The following is a 21165-nucleotide window of genomic DNA, read 5'->3' on the forward strand; positions in this document are numbered from 1 at the left end:
TACATTTGTCAACAAAAAAAACACACACACAAGAAAACGAGTGCAGAAAACGCAATGAAAGCGAAAGCGCCCGAGTCGCACACTTATTTCCCTGTCAAGTAGGTTTAATTTGTACACATTAGAAAAAAAAGTTTAAAAAAAAAAAGTGATTGCCTACCTTCCTACCCTATTTTTTTTGGCTATGTTACTGTAAGCACACCTTTTTTTTTGGCCTAAGTTCGTGTGACTCGCAGTCGTTTGTTGCATTTTAGATTCAGAGGTACACAATAACGTGCTATTGCAGATCCAGTGAGTCTCATTGAAATCACGAACTGACGACTAAATTGTGAAAAAAAGAGGAAAGTGGATCACACGGGTTCACGATGGCTCAGGGGTAAAATAAACCACGAAATCTGGTGTGTGGTTTACGCAAGCTAAATAGCCTTTCGAACGAACTGTGTCATTTAATGCTATTAAATTCAGTTGTAAGTGTGTTGCATCAGGTTCGAACTGCTTTTTTCTCGTGAGAAGATTTAAATCGTTCTGTAAACCATTGCTGGCAGACTGGGCCATTAAAGCAGAGGGGTTCTGGTATCTTCTCTTGGTGGCTACGTGTCCTGTTCCGCTGTCGCTAGGTTGTTTTCCTCATGTGAATTGATGTACCAATGCATGTGTGTGCCATAGCATGTGCCTGAATTTATGTGAATGTGAACGTACGTTTATGTATGTGTTTAATTTGAAGAAGGATTTATAGATACGAGAGTTTATGATTCCATCCGGAAATACGTTCAGATTGGTAACTAGCGCATTCAATCAGTATGAACGTGAAATCTAAATATGTGTAATGTTAAACTTGTGGGGTCCTGATTTGACCTATATGGTCCGCTGGACCCAAAAAGCAACAACTAACTAACTAACTAACGTGAAATCCTTTCTTCCACTATGATAAGTGGTTGCTTTCAGCTTTTTATGTCTGAGCTTTTCTGATTGTTTTGTTCATGGTGTCCACAAGGTTCACACTGAGGAACAGCAGCGGGCAGCTCGTGGTTCGAATCCTGGACTATGGCGGCGTCATCAATGAGATCAACGTCCCAGACCGTCACGGCAACGTGGCTGACGTCACACTCGGCTGTGACGACATGGAAGGTGAAGGCCACTCAACATGTGTTCTGTCGTGCGTGCTGCAATTACAGGAGTTTGTTTGCTTGGCCCCTGCCCATGAACATGTTCCCATAAATTACCACCACCGACCTAAAGTGGTATTTAGAACGTAGTGTGTGAATGCAACATCACAAGAAGGGTTGTTGACAGACCAGCGTTTGTGTCGGTCCGAGGGGAGCATATCGCTTCTGTTTCATCTTGATCGACCGGGGCCGGAGGGAGGGAGGGAAGGCTGGCATGCAGGTGTATCTTGACCGCCTCCTGGACAAGAAACAAGCGGCGTAGTTTTGAACAAGGGGATAGGCCTAATTCATACTGACGGACTATTTTCTGAAAGTGTAACTCTTCGTCTATTACTCCCTCTTTGTTTCTCTACAATCAACGGGTGGCCAAGGTAGTGGATCAGAACGCAAAACTTGATAGCTGGCTTAGAAAACAGACCTAGTTGTCATCTTTTTCAGTTGAACTTTTCGCTGAAGTTAACTTTAACACACATCCATTCTGCCGGTGTGGAGAATTTCGCTAATCATCCAAGCTCAACCTCACCCTTCTTTGTAAAACGTCCAACAGAACTGAATGACATTTTCCCTTGATTTAGAAAATATGTTATTTCTGATTGACATTTTCATGAAATGTACATTATTATAAACTGAAAACAACAACAAGACTACGGCTCATGGTGTTGTCTTCAAATCAACCTTACAATCAGAAACAAGAGGCGAAGCCTTCAAGGCTCACGTAAGAAATCGACAAACAGTAACACAAACTCAATCACTCCGTCACACATACACACACACACACACACACACACACACACACACACACACACACACACACACACACACACACACACACACACAGTAAGCATCTGTGAAACTATGCAAGAAAGCGAGACCCTGGATCTGCCAAGAAGTCTCGGCCCGCTCACAATAACAATGACCGAGACTTTCAGTAATTCCTTTGCGTGACGTCTAACCCTCTTACGTCATAATGTGACGTCTTCAAATAGTTTCTATCACACACGTCGAACACTTTTGACCGAGACTGACGTAATCCATAGACTCGGAAATGTTAAAGTTTCTACCACAGACATACACACATACATACGCACGCACGCACGCACGCACAGACAGACAAAGTTTATCATCGCATAGGCTACACTTACGTGAGCCAAAAAGTATGCCCTCCCCTTCTTATTTCAGGCTACGAGACTCGCAGTCGTTTTTTCGGCGCGCTGATCGGCCGAGTGGCCAATCGGATCGCCGGTGGTCAGTTTACACTGGACGGAAAGACCTACACCCTGTGTGTCAACAACTGGCCCAACTCTCTACACGGCGGTCAAGTGGGCTTTGATAAGGTGTGTGACTCACCTTGAATGGTTGACTCTTTTCATTTCATTTCATTTATTTTATTTTATTTTCTTATCCCATTCGTGGTACATTCGGGTCGCTGCCTCTCAGTCAGTGGAAAGCTAGCAGCACTGACAAGAGTCGCGCTACCCAGGTGCGTGTTAATGTGTAAACCGCAGCCACCTGCGCTAACGGCAGAATGACCAAGAGGGGTTAAGTTCCTGTTCGGACGTTAAAATAACATGTCAGTCAGGAGTCAGCATCGATGGTAAACCTGGTAAACCGCAAATAAGCCTTAACCCTTAAAGGTCAACATCGGCGTGCGCGACAGATGTAGCTCTGTTTTCTTGTGCCTGTAATGCACCTTGTGTCTAAGTTTAACTCTGTGGCCTTCTACGGTAGCAAGGCTTTGCCAGTCTCGTGGAGACGGATGTTCGGCTTTAAAGTCATTCTCTTGTGTTTATTTTCGCAGAAAGTGTGGACCAGCCGAGTGGAGGGAGACAGTCTGGTGTTGACATACGTCAGTCCGGACGGTGAGGAGAATTACCCAGGGGAGGTAACTACCAAGGTGGTGTACCGCGTGACAGACGACAACGAGTTGTCCATTGAGTACGAAGCCACAACCACCAAGCCAACCCCGCTCAACCTCACCAACCACGCCTACTTCAACCTGGCAGGGCATGTGGGTCAAGGTTTTCGCTTGTGCTGTGTGTGTGTGTGTGTGTGTGGGTGTGCGTGTGTGTGTGTGTGTACGGTGTGTATATATGTGTGAGTGTGTGTGTGTGTCAGTGTACGGTGTGTATATATGTGTGAGTGTATGTGTGTGTGTGGGCGTGCGTGCATTGGGGAGGACTGAGACGGTTGGTGGAGAGGGTGATGTGTGTGTGTGTGTGTGTGTGTGTGTGTGTGTGTGTCTGACGGTGTGTCTCTGTGTGTCACTGTATGTGTTGGTGTGTGTGTCAGCAGTATGTCAGGTGGATCTCCGTGCGCATGTTTATGTGTATGTGTGTCTGTGACTGATGCTATTATGCTTTTATCCGGTCAGGATTCAGGCACATTGGCTGACAACGTGGTGACCATTGCTGCCGACTCCTATCTGCCCATAGACGATACTTCCATTCCCACAGGTAAGGTGAACAAGGTAAAGGTATTCCCATAACCATTATTTGATTGTATGGGAGCGACATGTTAGAGATCTCAACTTTTCCAGCGCCAGCTTTATGAAGGCGGTGCCCATCTATCTCCTCTTCCTCTATTTTTTGCTATCCCAGTTCTTATTCGGAGCTGACACAGTTATTATTTTTGATGATCAGTGACGTCGAACGCTGAAGAAGAAGAAGAAGATGATCAGTGAGATGACTGATGATGATAATGATAATGCTGTGGATTTCCATTACGGTTTGAGACTACGTGACAGGGCAGCACTCTACGCTTACTGTCATAATAATTAATATATCCTGGTGGCATCCAGGCACGAGAGCTCCTGCACCTGCAATGTTGGCCAGGTAGTTGCTAGTTAGCACAAACTGGGCACCATCAAAGGCGTATTCGTGAAGTGAATAGCACTCGGCTGTGTGATTCCAGCCTTCCCATTTCAACCATAGGAATTCCACTCTGGGTAGTAACCGGCCACAGGCCGAAAAACCCACATGACTGATGGGATTCGAACACACGACCTCCCGGCCCGCAGCCCGATGCGCTAACCACTGCGCTACGGGGGCCGGTCAATTAAGGCTCTTGCTGCACAGATCTGAGAGCGCACGATGTGGACTTAGCAGATTACTGTACGTAGGCACTATCAGAATGTCAGTCAACAATGTCCTCGCATGAAAATGTGCACATAGGCCTTTAAGAATAAAAGATAAACCCAGAAGGGACAGAAGCTCGCTAACTGAATTCAAGCTTCTGAACTTAATGTTGATGTTAAAAAAAGAAGAACTTGTCGCTTAATTTCTGATACTTTCTTTCATCTGTCCGATAGTTTTCTTGGAATTACTCTACATACAAACACATGTACACACACACTCACATGCATACACCATCATCTCGTCTCGATTCCCAGTCTATTTGCAAACATTTTGTCAAAATTGATTCAATGTAAGAATCAGAACAAAAACCTGTGCCCTTTCACAGGCATCAAGTCACGAATCTTTGTAAATGCATTCTCGCGCAAACAAGCAGACACACAAGCACCCCCCCCCCCCCCCCCCCACCAACATCACACACCCACATCTACCTATACCCGTGTGACTTGGAATAATAGGCCGTGAAAGGTAAATATGCGCCGAAATGGCTGCAATTACTGGCCGTATAAAATTTCATCTCACACGGCATCACTGCAGAGCGCCTAGAACTGTACCCACGGAATATGCGCGATATAAGCCTCATTGATTGATTGATTGATTGATCACACAATCTGTTATATTCTAAACCCATCTTGGTTGGATTACTAATGCAATGCTGTCATTTGCTGACCATTACAGGCGAGGTCCGCCCCGTGGACGGCACAGAGTACGACCTGAGGAGACCGGTACGACTGGGGGACCGCATGCACAAAGTCCGGAAGGGCAAGGGCTTTGACCACAACTTCTGTCTCGCTCCCAGTGACGGCAAGGTCCGCCTCGCAGCCAGGTGAGTGTGGCCGTTCAGCGAATGGTTTAAACATGGGATTGTGTATGTATTCCCCACAGCTTGAGGATCTCCACTGCACTGGGCCAACGGCACACCGCGACCAAGGCCACCAGGCTGGACACAATCATGAGTGGACTGGTCGAGGTAGCCCCAAGGGAAGGCACACTGACACCGGTCCCACGATCAACCAGGGGGCACACCACCAGGGGGCACACCACCAGGGGGCACACCACCAGGGGGCACACCACCAGGGGGCACACCACCAGGGGGCACACCACCAGGGGGCACACCACCAGGGGGCACACCACCAGGGGGCACACCACCAGACTACAGGTCCCCCAGTCCCGCACTGACTCCCACAGAACATCGTTCTTCCCGTCAGCGATCCGCCTCTGGAATACCATCCCCCAAGAGGCTGTGCGCGCAAACTCCCCCGAGGCCTTCAGGACCATCGTTGAGGCCTGGCTCCGAGGCGCGAGCCCATAAGCACCCCCTGTCAGAATCCACTCCCTCCCCCTCCCCTCCGCATTAGATTCACATCCCCTTGCATTAGATTCCCTTCCCCTCTCTCATTAGACCCATCCCCCCTCTCCATCCCTAGCGACCCATAAGTAATTAGTAGTGATATAGGTAGAATCTATCACTCTGCTCGATGATCAGCTCCATATTGTTCGTCCTGTTTGTATTGTTTTGTCGGGGCCCAGTTGCTGCGCTAGGGGTGGTAGGCTAGCCCCTCAGCCCAGGGCCTGAAATCGGGCGCCACGGCAAATAGCGAAAGCAATAGCTTGCCTACCAACCCACCACTGTTTTGATTTTCAAAGGTACACTATCCACTTTATCTTTCACTCTTGGGAAATTAGGCGCACCACTCAAAATGAGGTCAGAGGATCGTTGCCCTGTAAAGGGATTTCCTCACGAACGTAAAGAAGAAGAAGAAGAAGTCGTTGGTTCAGTACAGAGTAGCCTATATACCGACTCTATCCCTAGTTCTGACCGATGTCTATGCTTGTCGACAGACTGGAGCACCCCCCGTCGGGTCGCTTCATGGAGTGTCTCACCACAGAGCCAGGCCTTCAGTTCTACACGGGAGGTAACCTTGAGGGACAGCGGGGCAAGGGCGGGGCGAGTTATGGGCCCTTCAGCGCTCTGGCTATGGAAGCACAGCACTACCCCGATAGTGTAAACCATGTGAGTGTGTGTGTGTGTGTGTGTGTGTGTGTGTGTGTGTGTGTGTGTGTGTATGTGTGTGTGTGTGTGTGTGTGTGTGTGAGTGTGTGTGTGTGGGGGGGGGGACAAGGGAGGGACCAGTTATGTGCACTTCAGCGCTCTGGTTCTGAAGGCTCAGCGGCACTACCCTGTCAGTGTAAATTATCCTTGGCGGATTATGACTTTATTCAGTTATTCTGCAGAAAAACAGAAATGCTGGAGAAAAACTGTCTTTTCTGCAGCATTTCTGCATAATGTCATCTTTCGCCGAAGCAACGGGTTTTTCTGGAGCAAAACATTTTACTGCAGTAAAATTGAAATCAAGAATGCTGCAGTAAAACGGTGCTGTTGTTTTACTGCAGAAAGCCTGTTTACACTTTTCTGCAGCATTATAATCAAGTGTTGGAGATGGACTCATCCAGAATTACCAATAGTTGTGCGTGACACGAATGTATTTTGTCTGTCTGACTTCCTTTCTGTCGAAAGTTCAAAGTTTCAAATTAATATAATGCCCTTATGCTACACGCCTTCTGATTGGTACACTGCGGAACAAACTATTATACTATCCCAGGGGGCGACGATTACAAACGCTACTTTACAAGGTCGTTCGTTTTTCTCCAGAAAAACTGTCACAGACTATGCTGCAGAAAACCAAGTAAACATTATGCTTCAGAAAAACTGTTTTACTGCAGTAAAAAAAACGTTGCTTCGGCGAAAGATGACATTATGCAAAAATGCTGCAGAAAAGACAGTTTTTCTCCAGCATTTCTGTTTTTCTCCAGAATAACTGAATAATGTCATAATCCGCCAAGAGCCAGTACAAAATGCTGCAGAAAAAATGTAAACAGGTTTTCTGCAGTAAAACAACAGCACCGTTTTACTGCAGCATTCTTGATTTCAATTTTTCTGCAGTAAAATGTTTTGCTGCAGAAAAAAACGCTGCTTCGGCGAAAGATGACATTATGCAGAAATGCTGCAAAAAAGAACGGTTTTTCTCCAGCATTTGTCTTTTCTGCAGAATGACTGAATAAAGTCATAATCCGCTAAGGATAGTAAATCATTGTGAGTGTGTGTGTTGGCTCTTTCAGAGAGAGAGAGAGAGAGAGAGAGAGAGAGAGAGAGGGGGGGGGAGAGAAAGAGGAAGAGAGAGAGAGAGAGGAAGAGAGAGAGAAAGAGAGAGAGAGAGAGAAAGAGAGAGAGAGAGAGAGGGGGAGACTCGGAGAGAGAGAGAGAGAGCGAGAGAGAGAGAGAGGGAGAGAGTATGCAGTAGAAAAATGTGTACACAGGCTGCTGTTCCTTTCATTTGTATCCTTGTTTCCATGAAATTTTTGTAACATCTGTTAGCTTGTAATCAGTATCAGCCAAGTAATATATGTATTTACTCAAACCTGAAAGTTTTGAGTCACTGCGAATCATAAGCGGCTTCAGCAAACTTTATGCGAGTGAGAAGGTGTGAAGTGTGTCAATATTATTTGTAGAAAAACATTGCATACCATTGTCAACTGGTTGTTTTTTCAGCCATCGTTCCCTAGCACCATTGTGAGACCGGGAGAAACATACCGTCAGACGACTGTATACACGTTTGGTGTGGCCTGATTCTGTCTGTCTGGCCAGATGGTCCCACTCCGCTGCAAGAGATTTCATGGACATTGCCTCGATTTTCACAGTCCACTGCTCTGGATTGCAACACCTGTCACAGTGATCGTTGTTCATATTACCGTGACTGGAATCCTGCTTTTAATACTGAATCGATGAATAAAGACATGGACACACACACTCTTTTTCACTCTCTCTCCCACACTATGCCGCACACACACACACACTCTCTCTCTCGAGTCACTCACACACTCTCACTCACTAACACACACTCTTTAACTCACTCACACGTGACTCTCTCACTCACTAACAAACACACACTCTCTCTCTCTCTGACTCATTCACACTCTCTCACTCACTAACACACACTCTCAAACACACACACTCTCTCTCTCTCTCTCTCTCTCTCTCTCTCTCTCTCTCTCTCTCTCTCTCTCACACACACACACACACTGACATTTAATGACCAAAAGCCTTGGTCATTATCATATGTTTTGGTTGGAAAAATCTCTTATAAGTCAAAGCCGTCTCTAGCCATTTCGAATCAGTCTATGCTCCTCAGTAACCTGTGTATTCTAGCATGGGAAATGTGGATCAATTTCCCGCTCAGTTTAAATGCAGACTCCTTCTCACGAAAACAAATCAGCTCTTAAAAAAAAAAATTAAACCTGTGACAAGACCACCCCTTCTCTTGTCAGACGGTATACCAAAACTCAGCATCCTCATTCCTGACTGCTTCCTGTGCACAGTTTTTGTTTGATTTTTTTTATTTTTGTTTTTGATTAATTGATTTTGCACGTTGACACCAGTGGCATTTAAGAAATGTATTCATAAAAAAAGAGTCCCAGTCTTGTTACTCAGCATCCAGGCTGTTGGGATTTGGTGTGTGGAGGGGCCGGGATATCTTTATCCAATGTCAGTAACATCTTTGCAAGTTCTGAGACGGTGAGCCGAATCTTTTTACATGGGGAGGGTTACCAAATAACCACAGGATCGAAGTCAGCGCTCTTTTTGCATACGACATGTGTAATAACAAGCATTAAAATGAACAAGCGACTTTCATCCTCAAGTCGAAAGTCTTGATGAACTGAAGAGGATGTAAGTCGCTTGTTCATTTCAATCCTTGTTATTCTCTACGGTGCCAGGAGAAAGGTTCCGTATAACTCTCGCTTACTGGTCTGGCCTTACACATGTCGATCGTATGCACTCAGAGCGCTTACTTCCCTTTGGTTATTTGGTATCTTGACAACGCTCTGCCTCATTTCGTTTAAGATTCTCATGGGAAGGGCTGTTCTGTGTCAGTTGCACGACTGTAGATCGCTCTTTCCAGCAGTAATCGAGAGGTATATGATGTCTAGTGGCACGACTGTAGATCGCTCTTTCCAGCAGTAATCGAGAGGTATATGATGTCTAGTGGCACGACTGTAGATCGCTCTTTCCAGCAGTAATCGAGAGGTATATGATGTCTAGTGGCACGACTGTAGATCGCTCTTTCCAGCAGTAATCGAGAGGTATATGATGTCTAGTGGCACGACTGTAGATCGCTCTTTCCAGCAGTAATCGAGAGGTATATGATGTCTAGTGGCACCATTAAGCACACAGTGATCTTACTTGTAGATAATATACCTGTGCTAGTGGTTACATAACAGGGGCGGATTAGGAGGGTGATTACAGGGGTTACGGAACCCCCCCCCCCCCCCCCCCCGGCTGTCCAAAAAAAAAAAAGATTTCATACTAACTTTAAAAGAAATAATGAGTGGCAGCTGACACCAGTTGATCATGTTTAAAATCAAGGATAAGCCATAAATTGTTCATAAAATAGCTAAAACTCTTCAGCTTCAGGCTATAGGGGGGCTTTGCACCCCAGACCCCCGACGGGACCTTGCCCCTGTACCCCACAAGGGGTCTACCCCTGGACACCAGGTTGTATCCCCCCCCCCCCCCCCCCCCCCCCCCCCTCTGGCTTAACTGCTCCGCCCCTGCATAACTTGCGTTCCCGTGTCTCACACTGTTGATTATCTCTTCGGTGGGTTTTTTTTTTCTTTGAGTGACATTTCACTTTCGTTGAGACGAGACGTAGTGGAAAAATCCGTGTCAAGTATATTACCAGTTATATAGTGAGACTGCTGATAAGCAGTGACTGCGTGTCATGACAGGGTATGTTTTCTTCCGGGTACAACTACAAACCCGTACCAATCATGCCAAATGGGTATACCAGGACACAGGCCAGGTTGCATGATAAAGCAAAGGAGTAATGTACACAAAATACACCCGGAACAAGAACACTGCAAACCGGATCCTGAATTCCAAAATGAAATAATACGGTTTAACAATATTCGAAATGCATGAACAACTTCAACCTGATAGTTTTTACAGCCCTCCACTGACACATAGACATACATCGTTATTTGTCTGATGAAGCTGAGGCCCGCTACATAAGCGAACATTCGTACTGTCTTGTGTTGTCCTTGTATCGGTGAGTAGAGAATATTTTTTTTACATTTTTTTAATTTTTTTTTTTTTTTAACTTTGTTCATCTCACCACAGTCACTTTGTTGTTTAGATTTTGTGTAATCTCTGTTGAAAATAGATTGCGGCTGCACATGGCACAAGAAAACGTGCAATGACAATGACAATGACAATGACAATGACAAATCTTTATTTTTTGAGGGTAACAAGAATAAGCATAGATCAAGCTTTTTGCATATGGCACTCGCCTGGAGGGATTCATCTATTTTTACTACAACTACAATAAAAAAAAAAATTAAACAAAATAATTACACAAAAACATAATTAATGGTAGAACATATAACTTTGTGTACAAGAAGCGCATATCATAGACACATTGTAAATCATAAGGTAGTGTTCAAAACTGGGTGTAAAGCAATACAGATAAACGCAAAGTAAGCATACTTGCAACGATACATATCAAGTTACTGAATTAGCTCAGCGAAACAATGATCACTGAGCTAAATCTTCATCATTTTGTCACAAAATTAATAAACAATAATTCAGATAATGAACAACTGTATCCGAAGAGAACATACCAATCAAGTTTATTTTTTCTCATAAAGTTTAATTAAACGGAAAGAATATTTGGTTCTAATAGAATCCGTTTTTGTTGATTATCAATCAATCAATCAATATCAATCAATATCAGTCTTATATCGCGCGTATTCCGTGGGTACAGTTATAAGCGCAGGGATTTTTTTAAATTTTTTTATTTTATTTTACTGCAGGGCGTTCGCAAGAAAGTGAAACTGAGCCCACCAGAGAATTATCCAGACAATCCTAACTCCCACTCCTCCTCAATCCCCCTCCCAAAACCTCCGTCCCTTCCTAGTAAACAAGAGGAACAACCAACAATCAACAAAACTGATCAACCAATGAGCACGAAGTCTACTTTCGATTTCGCCGACGCTCCTCCCCGCACTGCACTGAGGTTTGTTTATCTACTGTTTAATAAAGGGGATAGATATAGGGCAAGAAATAACAGATGAACTTAATAACGCAGAATCTGAATGGTTGTTAGTTCTTTTCCAGTTCGGTCAAGTTTGGCCATTCAGGAAAGGGGAACACATACATAAGGCCCTTATTGATCTGCAACGAAGTCATGACTTGAAAAAGTAGTCCATTGCAGACGATATTTTGTTTCATAGATTCATACGCGACTACTGGTAAACATTCCAACAAATTTCCACCCGCAAAGGAAAGACGTTTTATAAGATGTACTTATACAAAACGACACTATCAGAAGTTTTGGTTATATACGTGAGGCTTTCAGCGCTGCTTTTGATGTTGAGTTTTAGAACTATATTTCCTTGCGCCAGAAGGCGGTCTGGGCTGGGTACACGTGTCACTTCCTGTTGAGTGCCGCTTGAGATAAATGGTTTGTATCGTGTGTAGGCAGATCATTGTCGGCTCACTGTGTCGTCTGCTGGTGACTAGACGCTGCACACAAGGCAGAATCGAGATCAGCGCACAGCAACGCACCCGGTTGTACAGGTATGTTGTTTTCTGCACTTGAATTTCTTGTATTAAAACGCGGAGAGTTGCGACTTGCGTACATGTATCTGAATTTCAAAGTAATGAAAAGATCGTCTGCACTAAGTTGCGTCAACTTACCCGACAACTATACCTACTACACCTCAGCGTCTTAGTCGAACTTTAGAATCTCGTCAGACAGGGCACCGATCTGTGTGTGTGTGTGTGTGTGTGTGTGTGTGTGTGTGTGTGTGTGTGTGTGTCTGAAAAATACACATAATGATTAACACACATGAAAAAATACACACACACGCGCGCACACACACATACACAAACACACACACACACAAACACACACACACACACATACACACACACACACACATAAAACAAACACATATAATTCTATAAGCACTCGTAACCAGAGACACATGCAGGCAAAGATGAACTCAAAAATGGGTTTGCACCTGCAGATGGATTTTCTAATTTTTCAAACTACTTTAAAAGTTGAGAATTCTGAGTGTGCAAACGCACCCGGGCATGAATACGGGCAGCAAAACACTGACACTCACATAAACTCAGGTGCACATGCACACTATGTCTTGCGCGTTTACAAAAAACAATCAATGTTGAACTTGTGCTTAAGCCGTTGTCTGCATTAATTGTCTGTAGTTGATTTGCATAGCACTTAAACATCAGTGAAAGGAAAACACTGTTATAATGTACTTTTTGTGTCGGCATGGTTTGTAGATCTAAGACTGAAAAGGCTAAAAATAAGGAAAAAAGAGATCAGTACAGTAAATAATGAAACTGAATTGAAAGCAAGTTAAATCTGATGTGTAACCGTTGCTCAGTTGTGTCAAGCTTATATTTGTTTAGTTATACTCCGGGCTGAACCTATATTGTATCTGTATGAGACGGCTTCCAACCGAGGCAGGGGTACTGGAGGTGGCTGGGGGGGGGGGGGGGGGGATGCTAAATTTAGCATTTGTGGGTAGGGGGGGGGGGGGGGGCCCGAACCAAGGAAACCTCCCTTTGAACCCGCCCGGATATAGTGTACTTTGAACTCTATAGTCATTTTTATCTTTTCTGCTAATTAAGATGGTCATGCCATAGACAAAGTGGTGTGTACCAGTTAAGTGTGTGGTCTTGGCTTCGGGAGAGAGTTTATTGTTATAAGTGTTGCTCGACGGGCGCATTGGCGTGGTGGTAAGACGTCGGCCTCCTAATCGGGAGGTCGTGAGTTCGAATCCCAGTCGCTGCCGCCTGGTGGGTTAAGAGTGGAGATTTTTCCGATCTCCCAGGTCAACTAATGTGCAGACCTGCTAGTGACTTAACCCCCTTCGTGTGTACACGCAAGCACAAGACCAAGTGCGCACGGAAAAGATCCTGTGATCCATGTCAGAGTTCGGTGGCTTATAGAAACACGAAAATACCCAGCATGCCTCCCCCGAAATCGGCGTGTGCTGCCTGAATGGCAGGGTAAAAACGGTCATACACGTAAAAATCCACTCGTGCTAAAAACATGAGTGAACGTGGGAGTCTAAGCCCATGAACGAGGAGGAAGAAGAAGAAGGAGTGTTGCTTACCCACTCTACCGACTACCAAAAATCTGAGAACATTGGAGATCTTAAACAGTAAACGATTTTAATCAAAATTTGAGGTAAATTTACCGAGGTTATGAACACAGGTCTTTAAAAGGGAGGGGTTGTACAAGAGAGGTTCCTCTGTACTTTTTCAGATTTCAAGGTCACTTAAGTGAGGAGCTATTAACTGTTTTCATTCCCACCGCGGGTTAGGGGGAAGAAGAGGCGACTAACGGATTCTGTTTCTCCTTTTACCCTTGTTAAGTGTTTCTTGTATAGAATATAGTCAATTTTTGTAAAGATTTTAGTCAAGCAGTATGTAAGAAATGTTAAGTCCTTTGTACTGGAAACTTGCATTCTCCCAGTAAGGTAATACATTGTACTACGTTGCAAGCTCCTGGAGCAAATTTTTGATTAGTGCTTTTGTGAACAAGAAACAATTGACAAGTGGCTCTATCCCATCTCCCCCCTTTCCCCGTCGATATAACCTTCGTGGTTGAAAACGACGTTAAACACCAAATAAAGAAAGAACTGTTTTCATTTGTCTGGTGCATTTTCAAGTGCATTTATTTACATGCTGTTAGTCGCGTAACACATAAAGTGACTTTCTTGATAGCCATGTGAAGGGCATCTAAGTGATTATAGCTTTTGTTATCACTTGCCTAATGCATTTTTAATTGCATTTATTTGCATGCCTTTACTACGCTTTAGTTGTTTAATTGTAACACACAAATTACTGTCCGTTTTTAGAATCTAGGAACAAAAGTACAAAAGTGCGTTTGTGTGGAAGTGAGACAGAGAGAGGGAGAGAAAGAGAAAGTGAGAGTTACAAAATATAAGCATTTCCTTGAACAAATACATTCAACCTATTGCTATCAATGTAAATCTAAAAGCAAGCATTCTTTATGTCAACTTAAATCCTTCTGTGCCTCCCATTGCCCCTTTGTGTGTGTAAAGCTTTCGTGCAGACAGCTTTCTAAACTTCTTTCAGCCTGATCATGCAAGCCGTAAAGAACGTGTTCAAGTAGGACTGCAGACTGACTCATGAACCACAATTGTACTCATAATAAAATCAACGTTTGACCGGTACCCGAGAGAGAGAGAGAGAGAGAGAGAGAGAGAGAGAGAGAGAGAGAGAGAGAGAGAGAGAGAGAGAGAGAGAGAGAGAGAGAGAGAGAGAGAGAGAGAGAGAGAGAGAGAGAGAGAGAGAGAGAGAGAGAGAGAGAGAGAGAGAGAGAGAGAGAGAGAGAGAGAGAGAGAGAGAGAGAGAGAGAGAGAGAGAGAGAGAGAGAGAGAGAGAGAGAGAGAGAGAGAGAGAGAGAGAGAGAGAGAGAGAGAGAGAGAGAGAGAGAGAGAGAGAGAGAGAGAGAGAGAGAGAGAGAGAGAGAGAGAGAGAGAGAGAGAGAGAGAGAGAGAGAGAGAGAGAGAGAGAGAGAGAGAGAGAGAGAGAGAGAGAGAGAGAGAGAGAGAGAGAGAGAGAGAGAGAGAGAGAGAGAGAGAGAGAGAGAGAGAGAGAGAGAGAGAGAGAGAGAGAGAGAGAGAGAGAGAGAGAGAGAGAGAGAGAGAGAGAGAGAGAGAGAGAGAGAGAGAGAGAGAGAGAGAGAGAGAGAGAGAGAGAGAGAGAGAGAGAGAGAGAGAGAGAGAGAGAGAGAGAGAGAGAGAGAACAAATGATTAAAACAGAATTACGTCTGTGGTGAGTTTGTGTGTGTATGTGTGAGTGAAAAAGAGAGACAGTGCTTACAACAGAATGACTATGACTGTGACAGTGTTTGTAAGTGTGCACACGACAGATATAATTATATCAAAGATATAATATATCAAAGAGAGTGTGTGTGTGGCCACTGCAGCTACAATTAACAGTCACACATTTCTTGTTTGAGGGCAGCACTGCAGATTGCGTACAGGTGAGCTGAGTGACTTTGCCTCTAGGTGCGGGATGCCGTATGGGGGCTAGACATGAGGTAACCTTAGGTGAGAGATGTCACTCTAATCCGGCCTATCACCTGGCCCCCTCACAGACAGTTAGAGGATGAGTGGCAAGTGGGCGGGAGGTGGGCGGAAAGCGAGCGATGCTGGTGTTATACAGTGGAACTCCCATGTTAAGACCTTACTTTTTCAAAATTAACTGTAGCTAACCTCTATAAATTTACCCCCGTTTTAAGACTCCCTCCTTTTTAAGACCTGATTTTTGAGTCACTTGAGAAAAAGTGACTCTATGTAATCGGTCAGTGTTAGTCTGTCCGGCCGGCCGTCCGGCCGGCCGTCCGTAGACACCACCTTAACATTGGACTTTTCTCGGAAACTATCAAAGCGATCCGGCTCATATTTTGTTTAGTCGTGACCTCCAATGACCTCTACACTTTAACGATGGTTTCGTTGACCTTTGACCTTTTTCAAGGTCACAGGTCAGCGTCAAAGGAAAAATTAGACATTTTATATCTTTGACAAAGTTCATCGGATGTGATTGAAACTTTGTAGGATTATTCTTTACATCAAAGTATTTACATCTGTAGCCTTTTACGAACGTTATCAGAAAAACAAGGGAGATAACTAGCCTTTTCTGTTCGGCAACACACAACTTAACGTTGGGCTTTTCTCGGAAACTATAAAAGTGACCGGGCTCAAAGTTTATGTGAACGTGACTCCCAGTGACCTCTACACTTTGACGTCTGCTTTGGTGACCTTTGACCTTTTTCAAGGTCACAGGTATGTCTTGAAGGAAAAAAATTGAAATATCATATCTCTGAAACTATTCATCGGATTTGATTCAAACTTTATAGGATTATTCTTTACATCAAATTATTTACATCTGTATTGTGTTGTGAATAGCAATTTCTTCCTGTCCATCTGATGCCTCATATAATATTCAGAACTGCGAAAGTGACTCGATCGAGCGTTTGCTCTTCTTGTTTAAAGATTTGTTGAGGTCTTACTGGGGGGTTCCCCTGTATTGTGGATAAAGGGAAGGTGTTCCTGTTCACCCCTTTTTACAATAAACAACGTCCCCTCGCCGAGAGTTAGACCCTCTCTGGACACACTGCCGTCATCAGCAGGAAGACCCGGTATGGATTACCGTACTGGGTCACGTAAAGTATTGAAACACTGTGTGGATGCGGGGTGCCATGGCCTAGTGGATGAGGCCCCGACCTTACAAGCGGATGGTCTTAGGTTCGAATCCAAGCCGCGCCCTCAACCTTCCAGGCGTAGCTAGTAACCAAACCCAAATCGGATTTCTTGCCAATTTTCTTCATTCTTGCGTTTTATTATGAAGAAATACTTTCAAAAAAATGATCGATTGCAGCAATGGTCAACGTCTTCTTCTTCTTCTTCAGCGTTCGACGGATGGTCAATTTCATTGAGACCTTTGCCTTTGGTGTACACTTAATAATTTAAACAAGTCAAGAGAAGCAAGTTATGGAATGTTTAATACATGTAATAGACAAAACGAAATGTTGACTAATACATGACTACCTCGTAGCGTTTTAGATAGACGGATTAACAAATAATAATGAGACAATAAACTGATTCCTTTTTTTGAGTCACTTGAGAAAAAGTGACTCTATGTAATCGGTCAGTGTTAGTCTGTCCGGCCGGCCGGCCGGCCAGCCGTCCGTAGACACCACCTTAACGTTGGACTTTTCTCGGAAACTATCAAAGCGATCGGGCTCATATTTTGTTTAGTCGTGACCTCCAATGACCTCTACACTTTAACGACGGTTTCGTTGACCTTTGACCTTTTTCAAGGTCACAGGTCAGCGTCAAAGGAAAAATTAGACATTTTATATTCTTTTCTCGGAAACTATCAAAGCGATCGGGCTCATATTTTGTTTAGTCGTGACCTCCAATGACCTCTACACTTTAACGATGGTTTCGTTGACCTTTGACCTTTTTCAAGGTCACAGGTCAGCGTCAAAGGAAAAATTAGACATTTTATATCTTTGACAAAGTTCATCGGATGTGATTGAAACTTTGTAGGATTATTCTTTACATCAAAGTATTTACATCTGTAGCCTTTTACGAACGTTATCAGAAAAACAAGGGAGATAACTAGCCTTTTTTGTTCGGCAACACACAACTTAACGTTGGGCTTTTCTCGGAAACTATAAAAGTGACCGGGCTCAAATTTTATGTGAACGTGACTCATTGTGTTGTGAATAGCAATTTCTTCCTGTCCATCTGATGCCTCATATAATATTCAGAACTGCGAAAGTGACTCGATCGAGCGTTTGCTCTTCTTGTTGTTCATTTTCTTGTTATTTTATAGTTGATGCACTAGTAAAGATGTTATTTTGTCTATTATGAACCATTTCATGTCTCCTTTTTACATTTAGTCAAGTTTTGACTAAATGTTTTAACGTATTTTTCTTTTTTAATTCTTGATTTTTTAACGGCAGCACTAGTGTAACTGTTGCAAACTTTTCTAGTATGTACTGGTTACAACTGTTAACCTTAAACTTAAAGTTTCCGTGTTGCCTTTTCGGCATGGGGATTACGGTAGCTTTCTTTCCGAGTGGCGGTGTTCCTTAGCTGTTTGGTCCAGGATAGCTCCACGTTTGTCCACCGGCCAATCCCTGTTTGAACACCAAATATGCAAATTCCCCGGTCAGATGGGATCTGTAGCGATCTGTCCCCGACACTGACCCAGACACTGTTTGACTGTCGGTGTTAAGTATACACGTCTGGAAAATGGGGTGTGTGTGAGTGAGTGTGTGTGTGCGTGAGCCCCGTGAGTGTGTGTGTGTTTGTGAGTGTGTGTTTGTGTGTGTGTGTGCGTGAGTGAGTGTGTGTATGTTTGTTTGTGTGTGAGTGAGTTTGTGAGTGTGTGTTTGTGTGTTTGTGTGTGTGTGTGTGTGTGTGTGTGTGTGTGTGTGTGTGCGTGAGTGAGTGTGTGTGTGCGTGAGTGAGTGTGTGTGTTAAGTGGGGTACCTATACCTGATAGCCGCAGACACTTTCAAATGTGGTGCTTGTTTTTTTTCTTCTGTATGGCTTGGGTACAGCATTACATACAGAATGTAGGCATGTTATAAGAAGGCACTTGAGGCCATCAGACTTAGGTAGAGATCAGTGTAGTCAACAGGAAATGTGAATTAACTGGAAATGCTTTATATTTCAAACAAGGAGATACACCATAAGAGTTTAACATGTCTCAGCTGAACAATAGTTTCATTTTCTCTTTAATCTGCTGGTGATCCGGTTGCTATATATGATAATTTTAGACTGAAAAATTCTTGTCTGTAATTTGTCAAATTATTGTTACTGCCCTCAGCGACTGGGAGGCCGGGTCATTGAGGGTAAACTCATATTCTTTTCTAAAAACTGCTGGCTTTAAAACCCTGTTCTCTGTAAGTAAAGAGTATTTCAAACTTTATCTAGCAGGGTGCCCCTTTTTCTTCTTGTCTGTTGTTATTGTTCCCTGCCTCTCTCCCTTTTTTCAAAATTTGTATGTGGGAATTACCTCTATGTCCAACACAAAAAGTAAGTCTTTGGTGTTACTGTCAGTCGAACAGGATATGTTTCAGATGAATGAATCCATTAAGTTGTGAACTTTGAGTATGTTGGCGGAACAAGACAAGGGTTATATTGCAACATTTCCTTGGAAGGTATAGGTAATACAACACTCCCAGCAGTGCATGACTAACCAGCAAATCTTGAATTTGAAGTGACTGTATATATATATATATATACCGCCTCTTGAATAGAATATAGCTCTAGTTCATGCAAAGGATTGTTTGAGACCACAAGAGGTTACATTGGAGCAAAAAAAGTAAGTGCATGGTGTTTGTATGCAGAGAGAGAGAGAGAGGAGAGAGAGAGAGAGAGAGAGAGAGAGAGAGAGAGAGAGAGAGAGAGAGAGAGAGAGAGAGAGAGAGAGAGAGAGAGAGAGAGGAGAGAGAGAGAGAGAGAGAGAGAGAAAGAGAGAGAGAGAGAGAGAGAGGGAGGGAGGGGGGGGGTTAGAGAGAGAGCAGATGAGTTTGTTCTGTAGTGTGGATGATGAACACTGAGTTATTATCTTATAGACCTTGATCAGGTGAATGTTGAAGATATATTGTATGTTCTTAAACCAAAGCCCTTACTAGCTCAGTCACTAATATTTAAGGCAAACAGACTGGTAGAAGTGGAAATTTACAGGTATCAAGTCACAGTGTTGGGGACATCCAGGTGAATTTATGCATGGATCAAGCTCCCAATTGTTGAACCTCTGAGGTAGAAACTGCTAGGGAGAAGAAGCAAAGTGCAGAGTTGATGTCAAGATGTGTATTTATTTACTAGCTCAGTATTTGAAGAGGACAGGGTAACACCCAAGCCCTATCACAGGTGTGTTGTGGATTTTTACCTTCAGTGTCTGATTTATTACCTGGGCTGCAGACAGTTACCCTACACTCAATGGGATGAGAGTAAGAATAAACTATGTAAAGGCACCCTATGAACATGGGTATGGGTAGCCGATTAGCTGGTGTATGTCGGTGTGTGAGTGGGTGGGTAGGAGGGTGGGTTTGTATGTGTATGGGTGCATGTGTGTATATATGATTCCTTGTGTGTGTGTGCGTGTGTTAATGTTATATTGTGTATGTGTGTGTTACTGTTATGTGTGTGTTACTGTTATGTGTGTGTGTTACTGTTATGTGTGTGCGTGTGTTACTGTTATGTATGCGTGTGTTACTGTTATGTGTGCGTGTGTTACTGTTATGTGTGTGCGTGTGTTACTGTTATGTGTGTGTGTGTTACTGTTATGTGTGTGCATGTGTTACTGTTATGTGTGTGCGTGTGTTACTGTTATGTGTGTGCGTGTGTTACTGTTATGTGTGTGTGTTACTGTTATGTGTGTGCGTGTGTTACTGTTATGTGTGTGCATGTGTTACTGTTATGTGTGTGCGTGTGTTACTGTTATGTGTGTGTGTGTGTGTTACTGTTATGTGTGTGTTACTGTTATGTGTGTGTGCGTTACTGTTATGTGTGTGCGTGTGTTACTGTTATGTGTGTGTGTTACTGTTATGTGTGTGTGTGTTACTGTTATGTGTGTGTGTGTTACTGTTATGTGTGTGTGTTACTGTTATGTGTGTTATGTGTGTGTGTGTGTTACTGTTATGTGTGTGTGTGTGTTACTGTTATGTGTGTGTGTGTTTTACTGTTATGTGTGTGTTACTGTTATGTGTGTGTGTTACTGTTATGTGTGTGTGTGTTACTGTTATGTGTGTGTGTGTTAATTACTGTTATGTGTGTGTGTTACTGTTATGTGTGTGTTACTGTTATGTGTGTGTGTTACTGTTATGTGTGTGCGTGTGTGTGTCTAATCCTCTGTGTATGCGGGTCACAGTTTGTGAATGCACATTTGTAAAAGGGTTTGTGTGTGTGCATGTATGCATAACAAATTGTTATTTGACACTACTGACAGTTCCGATTGTCATGCTAAGAGTTTTCGCCTTTTACCTACGGTAGTATATACAACTCAGTGGCCAGAACTCACATAGCTTGCATTCACACTGTGTCAGTGGTTCTTAAAAAAAAACGGTAAATGTTAAATGCCTGTTATCTACCTTTTGTGGCTATATTGGTTCAGACAGTAGAGTATAGACTCGTGTGCACTTCAAACCTCTCCTGATATGTGCCTTCCTGGTTTATTATTTTCTTTCTTAGAAATTAGGATAACAGATTTATAGATGCAAATTATGAG

General features: G+C 43.6%; 2 protein-coding genes across 2 annotated transcripts in view; both read left to right on the forward strand.

Annotated features, from left to right (window-relative positions):
- LOC138970534 (galactose mutarotase-like) overlaps positions 1–8105 on the forward strand; it is a 9202-nt gene extending 1097 nt beyond the window's left edge. The window contains exons 2-8 of the mRNA XM_070342994.1: positions 992–1125; positions 2343–2497; positions 2962–3171; positions 3535–3616; positions 4973–5120; positions 6137–6308; positions 7845–8105. Coding sequence (XP_070199095.1) covers positions 992–1125; positions 2343–2497; positions 2962–3171; positions 3535–3616; positions 4973–5120; positions 6137–6308; positions 7845–7922 — 979 coding nt within the window. The 3' untranslated portion in view covers positions 7923–8105. The remainder of the gene's footprint in view (positions 1–991; positions 1126–2342; positions 2498–2961; positions 3172–3534; positions 3617–4972; positions 5121–6136; positions 6309–7844) is intronic.
- A 3340-nt stretch (positions 8106–11445) lies between these two features.
- The window catches only part of LOC138970539 (UDP-N-acetylhexosamine pyrophosphorylase-like), a 33710-nt gene continuing 23990 nt past the window's right edge, over positions 11446–21165 (forward strand). Inside the window, exon 1 of the mRNA XM_070343008.1 lies at positions 11446–11927. The gene's annotated coding sequence lies outside the window, so the exon portion shown is untranslated. The remainder of the gene's footprint in view (positions 11928–21165) is intronic.

This window comes from Littorina saxatilis, linkage group LG7, assembly GCF_037325665.1.
Source record: "Littorina saxatilis isolate snail1 linkage group LG7, US_GU_Lsax_2.0, whole genome shotgun sequence".
In the NCBI taxonomy this organism is placed as follows: domain Eukaryota; kingdom Metazoa; phylum Mollusca; class Gastropoda; order Littorinimorpha; family Littorinidae; genus Littorina; species Littorina saxatilis.